Below are 24224 nucleotides of genomic sequence, written 5' to 3' on the forward strand. Positions count from 1 at the left end.
AACTGAGGTTTGTTTGACCCATTTAAAAAAAAAAGAAAACAAACACAACCCTGTTGGACGCCCCATGGTCGATGAACATGCTGAAGTGTTTCTGAAGTGCCCTTAAATGTAGAAAGCATGATGAGGAGCTCCCTGGGGTCCCTTCCAGTGGGCCCTTATAAAAACATGATAAAACACATGATGCAATGCCATCGAGGTGTTTTAACCCTCTGAACCACTAGTGCCTATAGGGATTTTTTGCTTATTGTCATCTCATTTTCTTAAAGGATTTTCAAGTGCTTCATATCAATGAAATCTGTTCAACCAAAGCTGAAAGGTTATGTCATTTACTAAAAAAAAAAAAAACTCATGAAATCCAAAGATGAAGTATATACATATATATATTAATACTCCACAAGATATTTGAACTATTTACTTTTTTTAAAGTGCCAAAGCACTTTGGTTTCATCTGCAATTAAATGTAAATATTTTCCCAGTGCATTCATCTGTATTTATGCTCCTAGTGATGACATTTCTTTGAGTATATTCAAATGATTCTCATCCATAAAATCTTTACAGCCTAAGCTAAAAGGTTATGTTAGTTAATAAATCATGATATTCACTATTTCACTGAGTCTATGCACCTTTATAACACAGTTAAGCACCGTACAGAGTAATTAAGTCATCAAGAGATCAGTTTAAACAGGATAATTTCCTGCTTCCATCATCACATATTGTCTCACATGGACAGCTTGTAGCGTAATGAACATTATATCATCATCATGGATAATGTGATGGCTCAAAAAACTAAAGTAATTAAAGCTTTCTGCTGCAAAAGAATGAATGCTCTAAACATTTTTGTTTTTTGTTCATGATCGATTTAAACAGGAACATCCAAAACATTTTCTTAGTTTTTAATAATCTGACCTCTAGGTTGCCTTTCAGTGGAGAAAATTTAATAATCTGCTCTCTGGGATTAAATGAAGAAAGCATGAAGTACCCTCTAGAGGGCTCTTCCTCTTCCTCTTCCTTTTTTTTTTTTTTTTTTAAATATAACGTTTATTTCACATTCATTTATAGTGCAGTAACAGAAGTAGCACGGTAAATAATATTTGAGAAACATCTAAATAATACAAAAATAAATACATAAATAAACAATGAAAATAATAAAATAGTAGTGAAATAATAATTAAAAAACTAATTATTTTATATAATTATAAAATAATTAAATTATATATATATATATATATATATATATATATATATATATATATATATGTGTGTGTGTGTGTGTGTGTGTGTGTATGTATACATTTCCAGGGTTCACAAGCAAAGACAAATTAAATTGAATAAAAAATACCGAAGTGGGAGCATAATCTGACAGTTTTGATATCTTTCTTGTTTTTAGCATTATATTGAGTTGAAGTTCATCTCCAGTTCTTTCATAAAAACACAAAAAAGGTTTCACTTTGGCAAATTGACATGTATGGATGTAAAACTTTGCAAGGATTATAATAAGTTTAATTAAATAATATTATTTTTCAACTGAAATGTTACTCATCTTAAAACCAAAAAGTACATCTTGGAGCGTGAAGTCTTTCCTTCCTCACACCAGGACTAGATAATCCAGGTGCTGAGAGGTCCCCGGTGTGTTCCGCCCCTTCCTCTTGGTTTCCTCTTGGTTTCCTCTTGGTTTCCTCTTGGTTTCCTCTTGGTTTCGCCCAGACCGGCCTGGCCAGCAGCTCCTCAGCCTTTATCCCTCTGCTGCTGCTGCTGCTGAGGATGAGGAGGAGGATGATGATGATGATGATGATGCTCTGAATGAAGCCTCAGTCAATGGCTCGCTGCTGGACGGCTCCGCGATACACGCATTGACTTTGAAGAGTCCAGTGCAGGAATAACTGTGATGATGGATATTATGGATATGTTATATTTCCTCTGGATGCTGCCAACAGTCTGGGCTGTCGAAGGTAAGCTGCTGGAACTCTGTCGGGATGTGAACGGCTGAATGTGGAGCCGCGCGGCGCGCACAGCGGCGGAGGAGCTCCATCATTATATATTATATATATATATTTATATATAACATGTTTATAGAGTGTTTCAGAGCAGCAGGACTCTGTTCTGTGTGTTCGAGGCTCTTACTGTACAGAGACTGAGGCTGCAGACATGTTATATATATATATTATATATTATATATATAACATGTTTATAGAGTGTTTCAGAGCAGCAGGACTGTGTTCTGTGTGTTCGAGGCTCTCCCAGCTGACTGTACAGAGACCGAGGCTGCAGACATGTTATATATATATATTATATATTATATATATAACATGTTTATAGAGTGTTTCAGAGCAGGAGGACTGTGTTCTGTGTGTTCGAGGCTCTCCCAGCTGACTGTACAGAGACCGAGGCTGCAGACATGTTATATATATATATTATATATTATATATATAACATGTTTATAGAGTGTTTCAGAGCAGCAGGACTGTGTTCTGTGTGTTCGAGGCTCTTACTGTACAGAGACCGAGGCTGCAGACTGTTAGTCGGCTGACATTAATCTGCTCCTCTGGCTTCTCCTCTCGGTCTGACATGATTAAAGGCCACCGGGAGCTCTGCTGGCTGGTCACACTGGCTGTTGTTGTGGAGCTGTTCTCTGTTCTCTATGTCCTCAACATGTGTGCTTTATAGGCTGCTGTAAAGTGTAATACATTACAGTAAGTGGAGCCTGTTTCAGTAATAGTTAAATTATAAGGAGCAGCCCAGAAAGTGACTGTATGAGGCTGCTAGACTTCAGATGGTGAACTTCAGGATCCAACAACAATAATGACACCAGACACAGAGAGTAGAGATCCATAAGTTTATAACATACACTACAACAAGGTGTTTAGTCTAAAAACAAGATAAAACAGTAAATCTGAGGGAGATAATCGTGCTGCATGGAGAGATTATTTACCTTGACAAGATTTATTGAATCTAGAAATAATCATGTTGAACACTTAAAATAAGAAATTAACTCTTAAAACAAGATAAATGACCTACCACTTCTAAATCTTTTATTTTATTTTATCATGCTAAGAACCAGATAATTAGCAGTGTATGTTAGCCCATATGTCTGTCTGATGTTTATATAATGATACACAATGTCTCTGAATGATGCAGCCATAAAAAACACACAAAAAAAACCCTTAGGTTTAAACATTTCACTCATTGTAAACAATATATATATTATATATATATATATATCCTGACTGGAGAGCTGAGCCTGTGTGTGTGTGTGTGTGTGTGTGTGTGTGTGTGTGTGTGTGTGATATGAGATGATGAAGAGCCTTAAAGCTTCCTGAAATGGACAAAAGGAGGCAGAATGGATGTTAAGGCTGTGTGTGTGTGAAGAGAAACCATAACTGACATATTGCTCTCATCATCCGCTGACTACAGAATATGATTTCCTTCTATTTCCATTTCACAGTAAAGACACATCCACTGCTGGGTCTGTAGAGAAACTCCTCCAGGCAGACAGTCAGGAGTAGCCAATATTTAATATTTACTTAATGACAGAAACACGCATGTTATCATGTAGAAATGATGGCAGCTCATATTCTAAGTGTAGGCGTTTCTATCCATCCAGCTAACATCCAAGTTATTAACCCTTTAGCTTTCCTACAGATTAACCTTAAAATGCCTTCAAAAAACATTGAAAATGTAAATTAATTAGCTGTTCTTGAATAGATAGATAGATAGATAGATAGATAGATAGATAGATAGATAGATAGATAGAGAGATAGATAGATAGATGGATAGATAGATAGATAGATAGATAGATAGAGAGATAGATAGATAGATAGATAGATAGATAGATAGATAGATAGATAGATAGACAAGTTAAAAAAAAGTACTGATGATATGATGCAACAATGCTATAGTGACTAGACGGTATATAACTGTAATAATAGTACAGTATATAGTATATAACATGTAATAATAAATAAATAAATAAATAAATAAATAGTAACAATATAAAATAAAATAATTATAAATAATTAAAATAATTATAAAAAATTATAAATAAAATAATATGAAATATAATATATAAATATATAATAATAATAATAATAATAATAGTAATAATAATAAATAAGGCCGATGTAATAATAATAGTAGTATATTACAGTATATAGTAATAATAATAGTAATGTCAGCAACAGTATATATAATAATAATATATATAATAATAATAGTAATAATATTAATAACATAAGTAGTTTCGAGTAAATCTGTGAAAGGTAACACTCTGAGTTTATTCTCAAAGAGTCAGAATAACTGTAAGTGCTGCTGTTATTGATAACAAACGTCCAGAAATGTTGAATGATCATTCTGGGCTCTAATGGAAGTTGTGGTTGTATCTTAAAATGTTAAAATGTGGTTTTAATCAATAGAATCACAAGAATCTCAGCTTTTCAATGATATGTAGCATGAATATTAACTCAAACACAGCGTAGTAACACCTCTTATGTCCATATATGCTCAAGGAACACTAACAGGTTAAAAGTCTGTTTTTTTAGAGTTAACCAGCATGGTGTATGTTATACACATCTATCCAGCATCCAGAGTCACATCTACACATCTATATATAGATGTATATAACATACACATCTATATATAGATGTGTATGTTATATACATCTATATATAGATGTGTATGTTATATACATCTATATATAGATGTATATAACATACACATCTATATATAGATGTGTATGTTATATACATCTATATATAGATGTATATAACATATACATCTATATATAGATGTGTAGATGTGACTCTGGATGCTGGAATACTATCCTTTCCCAGGTACGCTTCTGAGTTATTTTGGCAATCGATTAAATAGAAATAATGATAAAGAAATACACATTCATACTATCTCAGTTTGCACAGTGATGCATTTTACCAAATGTATCTGTAACTGACCACAGTCGGCCTATAGAGTCACAGAGACAATAAGAGCTGCTGCACCTGCTCACTGCATGACTGAAGAGTCTTTTACTGGATTGAGTTTTATTATGATTATTATTATGAGAAAAACACTACATTACCTTTTAGGTCCAGCGTGTGTACAGATGTTTTCCTTGCTGTGATGTACTAACACAGAAATAGAAGCACAGCTACAAACAAGGGAATGATGCTAAACAAAGACAATGAATAACAAAAATAGAACCATTCTGGACATAAAAACAGATGCATATATCAATATATAAAAGAAAAACAGCTGTTGGACTACAACATAAATGTCTATGTACAAATTTGTAGTATATATACTGTTTCTGTAAAGTGTAAACAATAATACACTGAAAAAAGAACCAACTTAATTGAATTGTTTCATTTGGTAACACCTAAATGATTTAAGTTCTTTCAAATTAATTTAATAAGTTAGATTAACACAACTGATTTTAAATTAATTTGAAAGAATTAATTCATTTAGGTGTTACCAAATGAAACAATTCAATTAAGTTGGTTCAACTATTTCTTTTTTCAGTGTGCAATTATGCAAGAAACATAACATTTATAATGTATTAAATTACTTTTTATACATGGGTAATTATCTACAGTAAAGCCTGTGTAGTTGTCTATGTTTGGGTTTATATCATTGTGATGATGGTCTGAAGACAACAGGCTGATCTAAGTGGCGTTTCAGTAAAGGCGTGAGGATAGGAACTGTAATTGTGTCTATTAATCACGTTTAGTACTAGTGAGCCTATAAAAACAGCTGCGTCATGTGTTGTGTCGCTCGGGAGGATCTCTGAATTCTAAAAATAAAACCCTGACCATTTCATAGTGAGATATCATTAAAGTTTCCTCTGAGACTTGACACATGGATTATTAAACAGACGGTTTTTGTTACAAAATGTGGCTATATGTCAGGCACAGAGTCTAATAATAGTCGTGATGCTCATTATGGAAATGTAGGATGTGTATTTTTACAATAAAGATATTCTTGACGATATTACAAAATACAGAAAAATATATAGAAAATATGTTTTTTTATTCTGTATGAATAAATAAAACCCACCAGGAGAATTTTGTACATTTTTAAGTACAATGCATCAATCTCGCCCACATAACATTTTAACAGTCAACATGTTCCCACAGATATATTGCGCATGAAAATGACCATAATATAGTCCAGAGGTGTCAACCTCTGGCCCGCGGGCCAAATTTGGCCCGCAGTATAATCATATTTGGCCTGCAAGGAAATTTAAAGAAGGCTGCATAAAAAATAAAGGGACATACGATTTTTATTTGAATTTTATTTAAGAAATGAATGCCATTGATGTGTTTGTTTGTTTGTTTTATTTGATATTCGATTTTGCATGTTTGCAATATTAAGTTATATCAAGCTTTGCTTGTTCCATTTCGTTTGAACTTGTTTAGGTCCATTTTTTCAATAAATATCAATGTTGGCCCGCGACTTTGTCCAAGTTTTACATTTTGTCCCACTGTGTATTTGAGTTTGACACCCCTGATATAGTCCATGGTGTTGAAAATTATATTGCACATGGTGTTAATATTATTCAGCTTATTATATTATATGATTAGCTTTCCTCCCTGCAGAAAGGGGAGGAGTTATACAGTTTGATGGCCACAGGTAGAAAAGGCCTCCTGTGGTGCTAGTAAAGGAAAATATTATCTTATCTATCTTATCTTGTCTTATCTATCTTATCTTATCTTATCTATCTTATCTTGTCTTATTTTATCTTATCTATCTTATCTATATTGTCTTATCTTGTCTTGTCTTGTCTTGTCTTAGCTAGTCACAGTTGTCCTGAATGGGATATTGGTTTTAGAGACTAAAGCTGTTTCTGTCCCAGACTGTAACATGTGTATTTGTGCAGTAAAGTGGGGCATTTTAACATGGTGTCTGTGGGGACTGACTGGCTTTTAAAGCCAGCCTCAAGTGTCCATTTGAAGAATTTAATTTTTGGCACTTCCGCTCTGACCTCATTTCTCATCAGTGCAGATTGCTGCTTGTGTCTCTGCCTCTGGAGAGATTTCTGTCTCTAATCTGTCCCAACCTTCTGCAGAGGAACTGAATGCTGCAGCACTATTCACACACATTCACATGACATGTGAGAAAAAGCTGGCGAAGCAGCTAGCTGGTAGTTTCCTCCTGAACACTGAACAAAACGTGGGCCGGATCAGAAAAAGGCAATAGGGACATTATCTAAATATGACCTTCAATTAACCTGAATAAGATTAGGAGCTGAATAACTGAAGATAAAGTTGTATTACTTTTCTTCTAGTAGTTCTGGTTTCACATGGACCTGAATTCTTTTTATCACCTCTGAGGTTGTTTTGGTTTGGTTTGTCAGCAGGATCATAGAAAAACTACTGGCCCCATTTTGACACAACCTAGTTTTAAAACTCTCCATAATTAATACTTTTTTCAAACTTTCCATAATTAATATTGGATGTTTAACATTACACATTAGTATACATTAGTATACATTGTACCAGGGGCACAGATGTGATTTTTGAACTGGGGGACGAAGCTGTCAGCAAATGATTTCAACTCAATTAGTTATTTCCATGCCTGAACCAAAATATGTTTTGTTTAAACATTTTTAAATGAACTGTAGTGTAAACAACAACCAACATATTAACATAAATAAAAATAAGTTTCTACATGTAATTCCCAGTGCAGCCAAACAAATTTACTGACTTGAAGCTGACTCAATGAAGGACCCAAAAACATCTCTCCTCCTTTATCACCCTGAACATCCTGCTGGGTGATTTGTTGTCCATCTAGGTTGTGAAGCCTTTAGGACCAGTGTTCCCACAGGATTTTCTCAGACTTTGTTGGGGAAACCATAACTTAGTAGGGGGGTCTGTGGGCATACTCCCCCGGAGAAATTTGTGCCCTAAAAGCACATTCTAATGCCACTATTCCATCTTAATCATTGCATAATGAATTATTGTAAAGGAGAATAAGGGTTCTTATATGTTTTATTTAAGGCGTCATATTATTACAGTCTTCTTGTAAATTCTACGGTGGACTCTGCTAACACATCCATGTGCTTTTATTTTGAAAGCTACATTTGTTTGCTTTTATTTCTAAGGCGGGTCTAACACGTTCTTACCGTAACGCCTTATGGAGTGTTTTATCAATTTACACTGAAAGTCAGAGCTTGGAGCTTGGAACAACATCGAAAATTCAGACATTTGTGTAGACCTTGAACGCACCATTAGCCGTTGGACTCTCTATGTGCTGTAATGTAAATAATGTAACTAATGGAACATTAATCCTGTTTTACTGGAGATGTTTGTCGCTGAAAGTGGGGGAATCTGGTGCCATCTGCATGCATGCATTGTACACTATGTCACACTATGTCACCATCTCAGAAGTAGTCCCACACATTACTAAATGTTTGCAGCTTCTCAGCCATCTTCAGGAAACAGAAGAAGAGAAAAGGATGCAGCAGACAACACTATTTCTCAACTCAAGCATAATGTTCTGCATGCATCTATCACAGGCCAACATCAGTAATATGGACCAACTGATGCATCAGTCCTGCTCCATATATGACTGTATCTGAGAAATGTAAGGAGTTTATTATGGAGTCTGGGTGGTAACATGATTATTTGAGGCAGCTTCTCTCTCCGGCTGGAAGCCAAACTGTTTATTTGTCATCATGGCTGCTCCAGTGATGATGATTCGCTGGAGGGCTGAAAGTTTTCTCAATCTTTCACAGCCAATGAGTGTCATTAACAGTTAAATGTGCTCATTTGGTTGTAAGCTCTTGTAACACTGAGTCATCCTCAAACGTGATCTCCATGCTCCGCCAAGAGCTTCCAGACCTCCAGAGGATTTATAGATGCATGTGCTTCTTTTGAACTAAATTATACCTTAATCCTCCACCAAACAGGAATATTAGGACACTAGTGTTCTTCAGGTTTGTGTTAATAAGGTAAATCAGTAGTTCTCAACCTTTTTGAGTCGCGACCCCCAATTTAACATGCATGTTGTCCGCGACCCCCGCTCACTGAACACAATCTCACACGCACAGTTCAGATCACCCAAAAAAGACACAAAATGACCACAAAACGGAACCAAAATGACCAAAAAAGACACAAATTGACCACAAAATGATAAGAAAAGACATAAAATGACCAAAAAAAGACACAAAATGACCAAAAAAAGACACAAATTGACCAAAAGACACAAAATGACTAACAAAAGACACAAAATGACCAAAAAAAGGGAAAAAAATGACCAAAAAATACACAAATTGACCACAAAATCACCAAAGAAGACACAAAATTACCAAAAAAGACACAAAATGAAAAAAAAGACACAAAATGACCCAAAAAAAAAACACAAAATGACCAAAAAGACTAAAACACATTAACACATGAACACTTTAACACAGTGGAGACAGAGCTGACTTCCAAAATGATTTGGCGACCCCCAGAAATCATCTCGCGACCCCAATTGGGGTCCCGACCCCAAGGTTGAGAACAGCTGAGGTAAAGGACCTGACTGGAGCTCTGGTGTCTAAATGGGAACCTGGTTCTAACATCTGGCTGACTGAAACCAGGACAGTAGAGGTGTTGCTATCACATAGAACTCAGCCATTCAGTGGTTAACTTAAGTCTGGATGAAGTAAAATCAGAGATTTTAGATATTTTAGAATTTACAAAATAATAGCAAGGAATAGAAAGTCCTAATGCGTGTTTATTCTGGGTGCTTGTGGCTGACTGCTACCAGCGGGGCGCATTTAAACCAACATGAGAGCAGATCTCTGCACAACACCCAAACACAAGCACAAGATGTATTCTTTGTAGTTTGTTGTTTGAGAGCCAGTGTGAGTGAAAGTCACCGGAGAAGTTAGATATCAGAAATCAGGTTTAGTCCCCAGAAAATACTGCAAATGATTCTGTGGCATGTAAAAGTTAGATCACATACAAGCTGGCAGAGCGACAAACATCTCCAGTAAAGCAGAGGATTAATGTTCTGTTAGTTAGATTATTTACATTACAGCACATAGAGAGTCTGACGGCTAATGGTGCGTTCAAGATCTACACGAATATCAGAATTTTAGAGCTCCAAGTTCCGACTTTCAAGTTCCGACTTTCAGTGTAAATGAAACACACCATAAGGCGTTACAGTAAGAAAGTGTTAGACCCGCCTTCAAAATAAAAGCAAACACATTTAGCTTTCAAAATAAAGCACATGGATGTGTTAGCAGAGTCCAGCACAGAATGACAAAGACTGTCAAAATAAGAGCCTTAAATAAAACATAGAAGAACCCTTATTCTCCTTGACAATAATTCATAAAAACATGCAATAATCAAATGGAATAGTGGCATTAGAATGTGTGAGAGGCACCAAGTTTAGTGGAATGTTAAAAAAAAGCTGATACAAACTCTTTATACTAAATTTATATACAGATATGTATATTGGAAATTGAAATCACCTGAGGAATAAAAATGGGATACTATTAATGGTACAATATAAGTATTAAAGTGTTGGTGGGGAAGTTCCTGGTGTGCAAACAAGCTAAAATATATGGAAGTCAAACTGAACTTTACCAGAAAACAGCTTCAGTACATGCAATTCATGTACAGTATTCTATTTTCTTTCATTTTCGTGCCATATATATCCCATTATAATGTCAGTTAGGAAAAAAATGTCATCAGAGATAAGAAACACATACACAAAAAGCACATTGATTATTTATATCTCCAGAGTCAAGAGACACGTCACACACACACACACACACACACACAAACACACACACACAGGTTGATCCAGTGACATGTGTGAGCCCGGCGGCGGTGACATCCTGTGAGTCAGACTGACGTCTTGTCAGGAGCAGAAATCATTCGTGTGTGTTCCTTTATGCCTGATTTTAGTTTTATTCATTTCTCATTTTCTTTGAATGTATTTTCATGACATAGAATTGATAGCAGCAGCTTTCTGAAGACGCTAACCACAGATAGCGCTCATCTTCTGGAGTGAGCCTCATTTGCACAGAAAGGGGTCTGCACACCATCTCAGTTAAATATGTGCAGATAGCTCAGGAGCACAGAGACTATCTGCCAGTCAGGCATGTGTTCACCCTCTGCAGTGATGTGAGGATTGTTTGTGGTGTTTGTGCAGGTTTATCAGGTGAAACATTCCCTGAATTTGTCTCTGAGTTTAGTTAAATCTGATGCAGCTTAATCACTTTTTTAAGGCTGAATCTGTCCTGAGGTTGAGCTGTATTTGATCTGACTGAGAGATATTAATATCTAGTCTCTCCTCACTGATATTTGGGAACCTTAACAATAAGAGCTATCTGTGTATATGCTGTCCCATATGTCCATATGTTATGGAAACTTTCTCACACAATATTTAATGCAGAAAACGTTGCTGGGCATGATTTTAGAAATGGTTTTAGCTACTCATTTAAAAAAAAAGGTGAAATAGTCAGCAATTGACTGCATAGTAATGATGTTTATAGTCCTGAAAAAAGGCTGTATATTTCTTTATTCTGCATCAAAGGGTTGAAGAAATACATGCTTTTAACAAAAAAAAACAGGCGAAAATAAACAGGAAAAATTTCTCTTCCAAATAATAGAGGTCCGCGACCCGATTGCGGATAAGCGGTTAATGGTAATGAATGAATGAATGAATGAATAATAGAGGGTTATTTCCAGCCAGGTCATGTGACAAATTAATGCATTGCGATTGGTTCCCTATACTTTTTTTATACCCTCTTTTTTAAAATATCGCATCACTCACAAACATGCATTGTAGAAATATGACCACAGGGCAACACCGTACCATAGAGGGTTTAACTGGAATTACTGTTTCTTTTGAATACATACAAACTAAAATATATAACTGCTATTATTTCATTTAGAGAGAAGAAGACAGAGCAGTCCTTTAGAAACAGAAGTGTGAGACAGACCTTTATCCTCTCACTACTCTCTCTGCTCTGCTTCCTCTCTCTTCATTCACTCTCTGGCTATTTTTACCTGAACAGGAACATCCCTGGCAGCAGCACAGATGTTAGTGAAGTGCTGCTCCTGCAGCGTCTCAGCTGGAGTTGCATTGCACATAATTGGAATGTCTTGTAGCAGCCTGTTGTGTTGCTGCCATTGAACTAAGCTGTCTTTCCTCCAGACACTCAAACTGAGACAGAACTGTGTGTGAGAGAGTTTTTGTGTTGCTGATTGTACAGAAAGGTGATGAATCAGAAACCTTTCCTACAGGGAGGAAAGGGAGGGTGGGACGTTAGTAGTGATCCTGATCCGTTCCCCCGCCCCCCCCCCACGCTCAGCAACAAACATCGCCAGTAAAACAGAGGATTAATGTTCGCTTAGTTAGAGCAGCTATTCTCAACCTTGGGGTCGGGACCCCAACTGGGGTCGCGAGATGATTTCTGGGGGTCACCAAATCATTTAGGAAGTCAGCTCTGTCTCCACTGTGTTAAAGTGTTCATGTGTTAATGTGTTTTAGTCTTTTTGGTCATTTCATGTCTTTTTTTTGGTAATTTTGTGTAATTTTTTTGTCATTTTGTGTCTTTTTTTGGTCATTTGGTTTCTATTTTTGGTCATTTTGTGTCTTTTTTGGTCATTTTGTCTCCTTCATTTGGTCACTTTGTTTCTTTTTGGGTGATCTGAACTGTGCATGATTGTGTTCAGTGAGCGGGGGTCGCAGACAACATGCATGTTAAATTGGGGGTCACGACTCAAAAAGGTTGAGAACTACTGAGTTAGACTATTTAAATTTGCAGAGCACATAGAGACTCTGGCTGCTAATGGTGCGTTCAAGGTCTACATGAATGTCAGAATCTTCAGCGTTGTTCCGAGCTCCAAGTTCTGACTTTCAGTGTTAATATAACACACCATAAGGCGTTACGGTAAGAACATGTTAGACCCGCCTTCAAAATAAAAGCAAACACATGTAGCTTTCAAAATAAGAGCACTTGGATGTGTTAGCAGAGTCCACCACAGAATTTACAAGAGGGCTGTCAAAATAAGACGCCTTAAATAAAACATATAAGAACCCTTATTCTCCTTTACAGTAATTCATAAAAAATATTAATGATTCAGATGGAATAGTGGCATTAGAATGTGTGAGAGGCACCAAATTTCGGCTTTTAGGGCAAAAATGTTCTCCAGGGGAGCATGGTGCTCCCAGACACCAGGACTTTGTTTGGGTCCCCCATCGTAGTCTAAACTAACTACTAAACTAAAGGACAGCCATAAAACAAAAAGCAAACATATGCTGCTACAGCTGCACTGTAAAAAATGTTTGTAGAAATTACAGTAAAACACTGTCAAATTGCATCAGAAATAGGTTGTAAAATTGAACATTGTACATAACCGTAGTAGATACTTTTAATTACTGTAAATCAAAGAATAGCATAAAACTTTAAATTCTACTGTCATAAACTGTAGAAAACACACAGTTGTGCTGTAAAAATAAACTATTTTCATGTAAAATGAATGGAGAAATACCACGATGACACAATTATCCTGAAAGTAATGGGATTATTCAGTATAAATTACAGTTTTTTTTGCTGATATTCACATTTACATACGCTCACTGGATTTCTTACGGTGAAGTTCTGGCAACCACAGCTGCCGGTATTTTACGGTAAATTAAACAGATTTTTTTTTACAGTGTGCTCCTCAACTGTCCATACATCATATCCAACCTAATTAAAGCGAAGCTCTCCAAGATTTTTCCATTTCCCACATGTGGCTGCATGATAACTGTTTCCTTCACACCAGGAACACTCCAGAAGAAATATCACAAACTGAATGATCATTTTCATTTCAAGTTTTTTACGTAGATAATGGAGCCCAAATGATACGGTGATGCTGATACTGAAATTAGAGCTGGAAAATTCACAGATAACCTATAAAGTGGCTGATGTATAAATTAAATAGAAAGTGTCAGTGTCAGATAAGAGTTTTATTTAAGCTGATATAACCAAAATCATTATCAAGAACACCATGGAAACGTCTAAATATCAGCTCTTAAATTAAACTTACCAGCTATTTTTGTTCTTATCATTATGTTTGTCCAAACAAATTTACCTTTAGTTGAACCAGGCATTAAAACTAACTTTTTAGTCTTATTACTGATGGGAATGATGTCAAATAAAATCTTATAAATATGAAATTCAAGTTGTATTAACCCTCTATGGTTCGCATTATGATGCCAGTTAGGAAAAAATGTTTTTGTCTTAAAATAGACTAAATAAACATAACCTGGAGAAATTATATAATTATTTTTTGGGAAGTTTTTGGGATTTGTTGCCAGTAGGCAAAAGTGAAAAAGACAGTTTTTAAAACTAATTTTAACATAATTTATTTAATACACATGTGTTAAAGATTCAGTAGATAGATAGATAGATAGATAGATAGATAGATAGATAGATAGATAGATAGATAGATAGATAGATAGATAGATAGATAGATAGATAGATAGATAGATAGATAGATAGATAGATAGATAGATAGATAGATATACTTTATTCATCCCAAGCTGGGAAATTCCAGTGTAGCAGCAGCATTACACACAGAGACAATAACAACACAATTAAATAATTAAATAAAAAAGAACAACCTAGGCATACTTCAAGCAATAAAATATAAAAATACAATAAAATACAATAAAATGTAATGTAAAAATACAAATTGTGTAGCTTCAACAGGGTACAATACATAACATTTACATTTAAAAACATTATAAAAGGAATATTATAAAAGGAACATTTTCAACAACATTTTAGTTGTACCAGGCATTAAAATGACCACGAGCCCTCTCAGCCATCATCTATTATTTGAACTTATTTAACCTATAACATGTCTCTTTATGCCTCAGAGGAACTCTCTCTGCTGGGCTTGGAGAGCAGCCAGCCTGGCCTCAGTGGCCTGGACACAGTGGAAGTCAGTTATCTAAGCCAATCAATATTCAGCGTTAGCAGCAGCAGAATGCTCTTTAGCCTCTGGGGGCAGTGGTAGAAAACATCGAGCTGCAAAACAGCCCATGACCCAGTTCTCCACTGGCCCGTGGTGCCTTCACCAAACTTGGGAACTTGAACTTCCTAACAGAATGTGTGTCAGCAGCTCTGAGTTACATCAGGTCCAGACTGTCCAATGGGGACACACTTCCCTGTTTCCATGTTTCATGCCTGTCAGAGGGAGTTGTGTTGGTTGTTTCTCCTCATGCAAAGTCATTTTCTGGGCTGTATGAAATATAATTGACATGACTTTCATTTGCATATTGTTACTGAATCTTTAATTTTGCAGATTTTTCTCATGCACCACCTCTCTACTCATTCTTTACCACCACTTGGTAGTAAAAACCTCAAACTGAAATATGAAGAAGGACCTGCAGAGACATTTAACCCATAAGAACCCAGATCCATAATCCTTAAAGGAACATTATGGGGGATATACCACAGACCTAGTGGACCACACTGTAAAAAAAACTGGCAGCTGTGGTTGCCAGAACTTTACTGTAATAAATACAGTGCAACATCTTTTAATGTTACGGTAAAAAGATATTAGCACTGTTGATTTCACATTTAAGATTGCGATTTTATTTAATTTTTTACTGTATAAATAAAAGGTTTTTCCATCTGTTTTGCTATATAATCAACAAGAAATACTTTATAAATGCTGCATAAATGAAAGATTTTACCTTTAAATATTACAGTATATTTCTGTTAGAGACATGGTGTTTAGTACATTTAACAGTGAGAAAAAATATAAAGTATATATATTACATTAAATACATATTACAGTGTATTTTACAGTGGAGCAATGCATGTTTCAAAAAACAAAACTGTAAAAAATACTGTTTTGGCTGTTATATACATTTACGATGTTTCATTTTTACTGAAACTGAATTAACTCATTTATCATTTTACGGTCTTTTACTGTCACGGTTTTGCAGTTTTTCACCGTAAAATCTACATACATTTTTTACAGTGCAATAAATAAATTCTATAAATATTCTGTAAAAAACAATAAATTCTAGCCCTAAATGTCAAAGATCTGTGATGTGGCATATATGATATATTGGGCGTTTATGGTATTTATGTTTATGATATTTCTTATTTTCAAATACAAAAACTAGACACATTTTCTGCTTACAGAGACGCAAATTTGCCTTTTTCTTTGCATCTCCACAACATTTATCAAAATTGTGACATTAATAATGCTGTTTAACAACACATTTTTTGTCAGATTTGTTTGCAAGTCACAAAATAAGAATAAATCAATAATAAATAAAAACAAACAACTATTTTCCTTTTTGTTTGCATCTCCATAACATGTATATATATATATATATTGTGACTTTAATTTGTTCAGGAAATATGGTCAGTAACAAAAATAAGCTTCTTGAAATTAGCTACTTTTTCACATTTCTGTTCTGAATATGGGAGATTCTGGAAGATTTAAAGTGTTTGTTACACGGGTGTCACCGTAGGTTCCTATGGGTTAAAGGATCTATTGCTCCTAATGTTCAGGTCACCATAAAGCTAACCACCAATCAATTATACATTTCTAATCATTTCTAATTAATAATCTATCTATCTAAATTTATGTTGTGTGATAGCAGAGCAAAGACACACCAACTTTTCCAGAATTTAATTGAAAATGATGCAGTTTAATGTCTCAGTGTACTCTGAAATTAATGCACATTTGCAACATTTAAAATTCTTTATTGAGCATGATAGTGTTTTGAAAGTAAAAAAAAAAAAGATTCAAAATCACATTTTATGTTGAACTAAAGGACTAAAAAAAGACACAAAATGACAAAAAAGACACCAAAAGACACAAAATGACCAAAAAAAGACACAAAATGACAAAAAAAGACAAAATGACAAAAAAAGACACAAAATGACTTACAAAGACATGAAAAGAATTCAAAAATGGACAAAATAGCCCAAGACTCCATAGAGTTAAGTTGTTAACCCATTTCTTGTTCCCTGAAAAAGGCCTACTTGTATAATTCTGAAATGTACATTATTTTCCAGTTTTGGTTCAGCTTACCTTTTTTTATTTACCTCTGGCAGTTCACCACTTACCTTTGGACCCTTTCAAGCTGTTCATTTGACTTGAACTGCTTGAATTTCAATAAAAAACTGGAAACATTGGGGTGTTCTAAAACTTTTGACCGGTAGTGTATATGGGGATATGATGTTTGCTGCATATCGCCCAGCCTATGCTACTAATAAGCATCTTTAACATTTACAAAGCAACGTTTTGCTCCCACAACATCCATCAACCGTTTGATGTTCTCTTCAGTATTCCAGTTTACATCTGTAAAGTTAGTTAAGATGCATGTGGGGAAATATTTCGATAACCGTCGACTTCTGTGACACTTCCTGTTAGCGTTACATTTCCCCAAATCTAAAAGGCTCACGCACATCAGGATATTCCCCCAACGAGGCACTGAGACTGTGAATCACTGAAGCATAACCTTTAGTAAAGCATAAATCAGCCGGAGCCTGTTTCTTTCCCCAGGAGATCAGTGGCTTAGTCCATGTGACATCTGCTCAATCAGCTCCTCTCAGCAGCCATGATGGATCAGTAGCTGACACTATTAGACAGCAGAAACAATCACAAGAGCCATGCTAGGATTTCACTTTTCAGTTCTTTAACCCTGATGCCCCTATCAATATTTTTTAGATTTTTTTTCATAAATTTCTTTAACAACTTCGGAGTTGTTCAAAATCTACCAAACATTAAATCATTTTCAGAATTTTATCTCTTTATTTGCCAGTTTATATATTTGAATTTGTGTTTATTTCTTCGAAAAACAAAACATAAAATGCAACCTGGTCTCACAGGAATCTGTGAAATAGCCACGGATGGAATCCTTGATTAAATTTATACATTTGTGTGGGCTTGTTGGAAACATTTGGAGTAATATACGCAACATGGTCTCACAGGAATCCTGCAGGAACAATGCAAGTTAACGACCTATTCATGACCTATTCCTATTGGTTTGTTCCAAGTCACGTGACTTTCAAGGTCCCGGCGGTCAGAACAAAAAACATGGCGGACAGTTCTCTAATTTTTAGTGAAAAAAAAATCAATATTTTGACTTAGTTTCTGCATAAAAATGGATTTTGATCACATTTCTAGTGAGAAATATATGTTTTATTTTCTAAATATTCACTCAGTGAATGTACATAATCACTTTGTATGTTGGAATAGCCACGGGATATGACTGGCATTAACTTGCATTGTAGCCAAATCCGTGTCAGTTTCACGGAAATTTGAGTGATTCCGTGGCTATTCCACGGATTCCTGTGAGACCAGGTTGCATTGTCACACATTTGACCGCCCTCCACTAACACGCCACAGGCCCAGTGTCAACATAAATTGAAATATGAACATATTGTTTTGAAGTTAAATGATCTCCAGGCAGTAACAGTATTGGCACTGAGCTGTGCAGAGCAGCATAGCGACCTTGGCCAGTGGCGTTTCACAGTCCTGCTAGCATCAAACCTGCATGTGTGAGTCATTTGACAAGTTGTTCTCTTCATCTTCTCTCATTCACATGTCATGTGGTATGTAGGGCAGCATGTTAGCATGTTAGCATGTTAGCATGTGAATCCCTGGGGCAGGTGTTACCACCCTCTGGATGGTTACATTGTGCAGCAATGGAGAAAAAAAGTTTAGTTGCAGCTTTTGTGACATGAAAATTGCATTCTATAACGTTGAATTGTTCACCCTACTGAGGAGTGTCAGGCCTCAGTGATGCTTCCTGTTCTTTTTCTTTCCTTTCTGTTGACTCTTTAATGCTAACTCATGGTAAACCTACTGTATGGTGCTTTAATCTGTGCAGCAGCTGATTGCATCAGTGCCAGCAGGCAGCGTGAGGAACAGATGCTCTAGTATCTGTTTAAATGTGCTGCAGAGGAAAGAACACCATGCCCACAGAGGCTCTAGACCTCAGACCTTCTCCTCAGAGCTCACCTCCATCTGGAGGAAGTCACGATGGAAAATGGAGATGGAAAAATGGTAAAAAAATAAATATATATATATATTTTCAATATAGTCCAGGTCCCAGTGGTGGTAGACCAGGCCACTGTGAATAAGGGTTGGCGAAGCTCACCAAATGATTTCAACTCAATTAGTTATTTTTCCTCTCCATGCTTTAACCAAAATATGTTTTATTTCAGCATTTTTAAATGAACTGTAGAGTAAACAACAACCAACATATTTACATGAATGAAGTTTGTACATAACTCAGTGCAGCCAAACAAATTTACTGACTTGAAGCTGATTCAATGAAGGACCCAGAAACATCTCTCCTCCTTTATCACCCTGAACATCCTGCTGGGTGATTTCTTGTCTGTCAGGATGTTCTGAGACTATGATGGGGGACCAAACAAAGTCCGGGAGCATGCTTTCCTGGAGAACATTTCTTCCCTAAAAGCCAAAATTTGGCGCCTCTTGCATTTTCTAATGCCACTATTCCCTCTAAATCATTGCATATTTTAATGAATTATTGTAAAGGATAATTAGAGTTCTTCTATGTTTTATTTAAGGCGTCATATTTTGACATCCATGTGCTCTTATTTTGAAAGCTTTGTGTGTATGTGTGTTGCTGAAAGTGGGGGGGACGGATGGGGATCACTGGGGATCATGGGGATCACCCCCCCACCCCCCCCACCCGTCCCTCAGCTGGACTCGTCACGATAGTCACAAGATTCCACGATAATCTTGAGATTATAAAATCCATCCAGCCAGGCACCATTTGGTAGAAAAACTAGAACTTGGACCATGTGTCCGGCTCCTCTGAGGAGCTACTAGTCTAGACGGATTTCAGAATAAAGGCCTCCTATAAGAAGTGAGGAGCATTTATGGGTACAAGTCAGGAACCGGCCTACCTTACATATCTCAAGGGTGCTGAGTCCAAAAAAATGGTTCCCAAGCGAAATTTTGAGTTTTTGACCTTCTAAATTGTATCAAATGGCCACCAAATTGCCCATCTTGCTCAGTGATTGGAGCATTTCCCCTTAGTTTTATTGTAAGTAGGCAATCAAAGATGAGGAAATTAAGTTTCTGGATCTATAGTCTAGAGTCAGAGCAAGGATATAGTGGAGGCTCAGTGTCTTTTTTATGCATATATATATGCAAAATACCAACTGGAACATTTAAAAGTGATATTGATTGAATATTTATCTCGGCCTTAAAAAATGACACAAATAATGCTTAATTTCACCTTAAAAGTTGGTATTTTGCATATATATATATATATATATATATATATATATATATATATATATATTTTTTTTTTTTTTTTTTTTTTTTTTTTTTTTTTTGGACAATTCCGTCTAGACTATGCTGGCAGCTACGTGTTTGTGACAACACAGAGAGGTGAATGTTGGTTCTGTTAGTGTAGATGCTGCCACAGTATCAGTTCTATCAGAGCAGGAGAACATTTCTTTATTAAAAGAAGAGCAGAGAAGGCTTTTACTCTGGTCCTGACAGGTTGCAGCACAGGGTTCAGTCCTCCATTAGAAGAATATATAGGCACATGATGTAACTAAACAATACAGGACATAAAAGTGGAATTTTCATTGTAACTATGAGTGGATTAACCTGATAAGAGGCAAACTTCTATCCAACCACGTCAGCTCCAACATGTGTGCTTTGTGTATGACAACATCATAGTACAGAAGTCAGCTCCAAGAATTATTTTACATTTATGAGATTTTTCCATCATTGTGCTGGTAATTCTTATTCCCACAGTGAGTCTTTAGAATGTAACAGCCCTGCATCCACAGTTGAGATGTGTAGTTTTATGCATAAATGTAAAGGAAGATTGAGGAAGATTCATTTTAACATCACAAACAACCAGCTGGCAGTAAATCTGAAGCATTCAGGGACTCTGGGGCAGTTCATACTTTGCCTGGATGATGATTTCAGACATAAACGATGCACAAACTAGTGAGGCTATATTTCAATATGATCTTTGCATTGTGGATAGTGCATTGTATCCAGTTACTACACTGTAAAAAAAATAAACCTGTTGTTTTGCAGCTGTGGTTGCCAGAACTTTACCGTAATAAATACGGTAGAACTTTTTTTAGTATTACGGTAAAAAGATATTGGCACTGTTGATTTCACGTTTAAGATTGCCATTTTATTCAATTTTTTACTGTATAAATAAAAGGTTTTTCAATCAAAAGAAACACTGTTTTGCCATATAATTGACAAGCAAATACTTTATAAATGAAAATGCATAAATTAAAGGTTTTACCATTAAACATTACAGTGTATTTTTGTTAGTGATATGGTGTTTAGTACATTTAACAGTGAGAAAAAGTACTTTTTACAAAAGATAAATGCAAAAATGACTGTGGCGGCTTGTATATATATTACATTAATTACATATTACAGTGTATTTTACACTGGAGAAATGTATTTTCCCCAAAACAAAACTGTAAAAAATCCTGTTTTGGCTGATATATACATTTATGGTGTTTAATTGTTACTGAAACTGAATTAACCCATTTATCGTTTTCCGTCTTTTACTGTCATGGTTTAGCAGTTTTTCACCGTAAAATCTACAGATATTTTTTACAATGTATACCAGCATTATGTTACATTACGGATCGATAATGTCCGATAGCTAATTAAGAGTAAATAATGAGAACGAGGCAGTAAACTGTCTCAGAGCTGGTGCTGCAGCAGCATGGAGCGCTTTGACATAAAACAAAATGAATTTGCTGATGTGTCCCTGTGGGTTTAATCCAGCATGGCATACAGACCGTGGCGCAGCCTACAAGGATTATGTGTGCTGGACTTGGCCCACTCTCTCCTCCTCTTTGCCCTACTTTTCATTGAATCATGCAGAGAAAGGCAGAACAAGAGCTTTCTCTATATATATACTGCAGGAATGCAGGGACAGATGGAGCCGGTGGGAAGGGGAGGGGCCATTATTGGACAGAAAAAGAGACTCTACACTGTATGATGACAACAAGCTGAGATATTAAATATTATTAATTAATCCCTGAATGATAAACATTAGCTGTTATTGCTCTGAGTTCCCTGAACAGGAAGCTATTTGTGCTATTCTCTAGTTCCTTGGTGTCGTTTTAATCCCAGCAGCATATTGCAGCGAGTCAGTAGTGATAAACTGCAGAGACTCAGAGCCGCCACGACAAATGTCTAGTCACGAAAGGAGGGCAACATATACTAAAGCACCCCCACCCTCAGCCCTGCTGCCCCCGATTCCTGCTGCAGCTCCAGCAGCAGCTCCAGCCAGCCAGCCTGCATTATAAATGCAGCACAGCTCTTCATTATTAACAGATAGATTAACTTCCTGTCTCCTGAGCTCCTCTCTCTCTCTGAGAATCACACAATGCACCTTTGTTATTCTAACACCAGCTAGTTGGACTTATTGTAGTAAATGCAGAGGTCCATTTCTGTTCTGTTGGATGGGAGCCATTTACAGTAAATGTGTGTATTTTTGTGCACCAAAAATAATTGCAGAGTCATAATTATCAATCGAGGTACACTACTGGTCAAAAGTTTTAGAACACCCCAATTTTTCCAGAATTTAATTGGAAATGATGCAGTTTAATGTCTCAGTGTACTCTGAAATTAATGCACATTTAGAATTCTTTATTGAGCATGATAGTGTTTTGAAAATAAAAAAAAGATTCAAAATCACATTTTATGTTGGACTAAAGGACTAAAAAAAGACACCAAAAGACACAAAATGACCAAAAAAAGACACAAAATGACCAAAAAAGACATAAAATGACCAAAAAAAGACACAAAATGACCAAAAAAGACATAAAATGACCAAAAAAAGACACAAAATGACCAAAAAAAGACACAAAATGACAGAGATTACAAAGACATGAAAAGAATTCAAAAATGGACAAAATAGCCCAAGGCTCCATAGAGTTAAGTTGTTAACCCATTTCTTGTTCCCTGAAAAAGGCCTACTTGTATAATTCTGAAATGTACATTATTTTTCAGTTTTGGTTAAGCTTACCTTTTTTTATTTACCTCTGGCAGTTCACCACTTACCTTTGGACCCTTTCAAGCTGTTCATTTGACTTGAACTGCTTGAATTTCAATAAAAAACTGGAAAAATTGGGCTGTTCTAAAACTTTTGACCGGTAGTGTATATCTGTATAAAACTGAACCATTTGAAGTATCAGTATTTGTTGTATCAATCTGTTTATATAAAGCCTAAAGTAATTATAGTTAGTACCCACACACTGTATTGCAATAATACAGACACTGTATACAAATACACCTATATATACTACATTTACTGTATTAACACTATTTTCAGTATGTAAAGACTGAACCTGTGAAACACTATTTCTAGAATATTTCGACCTTAGGAGACAATATCAACGAGCCTTTATGTAAACACTGAAAGTATTTGTTTTGTCAGATGTATTATAAGGTATTTATATTCTGTCTAGTCAGGAGTAGAACTGAAACACTTTTACTTACTGACTGAAAGGTGTCTGTAGCAAGGTTATAATAGTTTTGGATTTTTCATTAGTTTTAGTTTTAATTTTGTTGTGAATTTTTGTTTTCAAATTCAGTTAGTTTTAGTTTAGTGTGTTTAGAGTTTAGAGTGAGTTTTCTAGTTTTTGTTTAGTTTTTTTTTTTTTAAAGTCTTAGTTTTAGTTTAGTTTTTATTAGTTTTAGTGTTAGTTTTAGTTTTTTTGTAATGGGCTATGTGTTGGGTGCCAGATTCAAAGAGGTCATAATAAATGTTTCCTTTATTTCCTTTGGTTTATCATCTCAGCCTCAATAAGGTTATTAACTCTTACAGTTCTGGGTGTTTTGTATTTTGGTTCTAGTGTAAACATCCCAGTCTCAGTAAACATATTCACCATGTGTTGCATGTTCAAATAGAAACACTGAATTATGAATGAAAAAAGTTGACAAAAACGAAAACTAAGAACATTTTCACTATAATTTTAGTTAGTTTTAGTTAGTTTTGTAACCACAACATACAGTTTCAGTTAGTTATCCTTTTTTAAAAAACTATTTTTATTTTTATTTCAGTTAACGAAAATGTTTTTTCAATTCTAGTTTTCGTTATTTCGTTAGTTTTCGTTAACTATAATAACCTCGGTCTGTAGCATCTAGAAAAAAACAAAAGAAAGCTAGCATGAAATGTCTGCGTTCTGCACTACTAATGTGCTTTTACTACTAATGTGCTTTTACTTCTTCCCCTTTTTC

The 24224-nt window shown here is 35.5% G+C and overlaps 1 protein-coding gene across 2 annotated transcripts in view; it reads left to right on the top strand.

Moving 5' to 3' along the window:
* Nucleotides 1-1776: 1776 nt before the first annotated feature.
* The window catches only part of ephb2a (eph receptor B2a), a 55412-nt gene continuing 32964 nt past the window's right edge, over nt 1777-24224 (top strand). For both annotated transcript variants that reach the window (XR_009394391.1, XM_059332992.1), the window contains exon 1: nt 1777-1949. Coding sequence is in view for 1 of the 2 variants with exons in the window: in XM_059332992.1 (XP_059188975.1) it covers nt 1886-1949 (64 nt within the window). In the remaining variant the exon portion in view is untranslated. The remainder of the gene's footprint in view (nt 1950-24224) is intronic.

The sequence above is a fragment of the Centropristis striata genome, chromosome 5 (genome assembly GCF_030273125.1).
Source record: "Centropristis striata isolate RG_2023a ecotype Rhode Island chromosome 5, C.striata_1.0, whole genome shotgun sequence".
NCBI lineage: Eukaryota > Metazoa > Chordata > Actinopteri > Perciformes > Serranidae > Centropristis > Centropristis striata.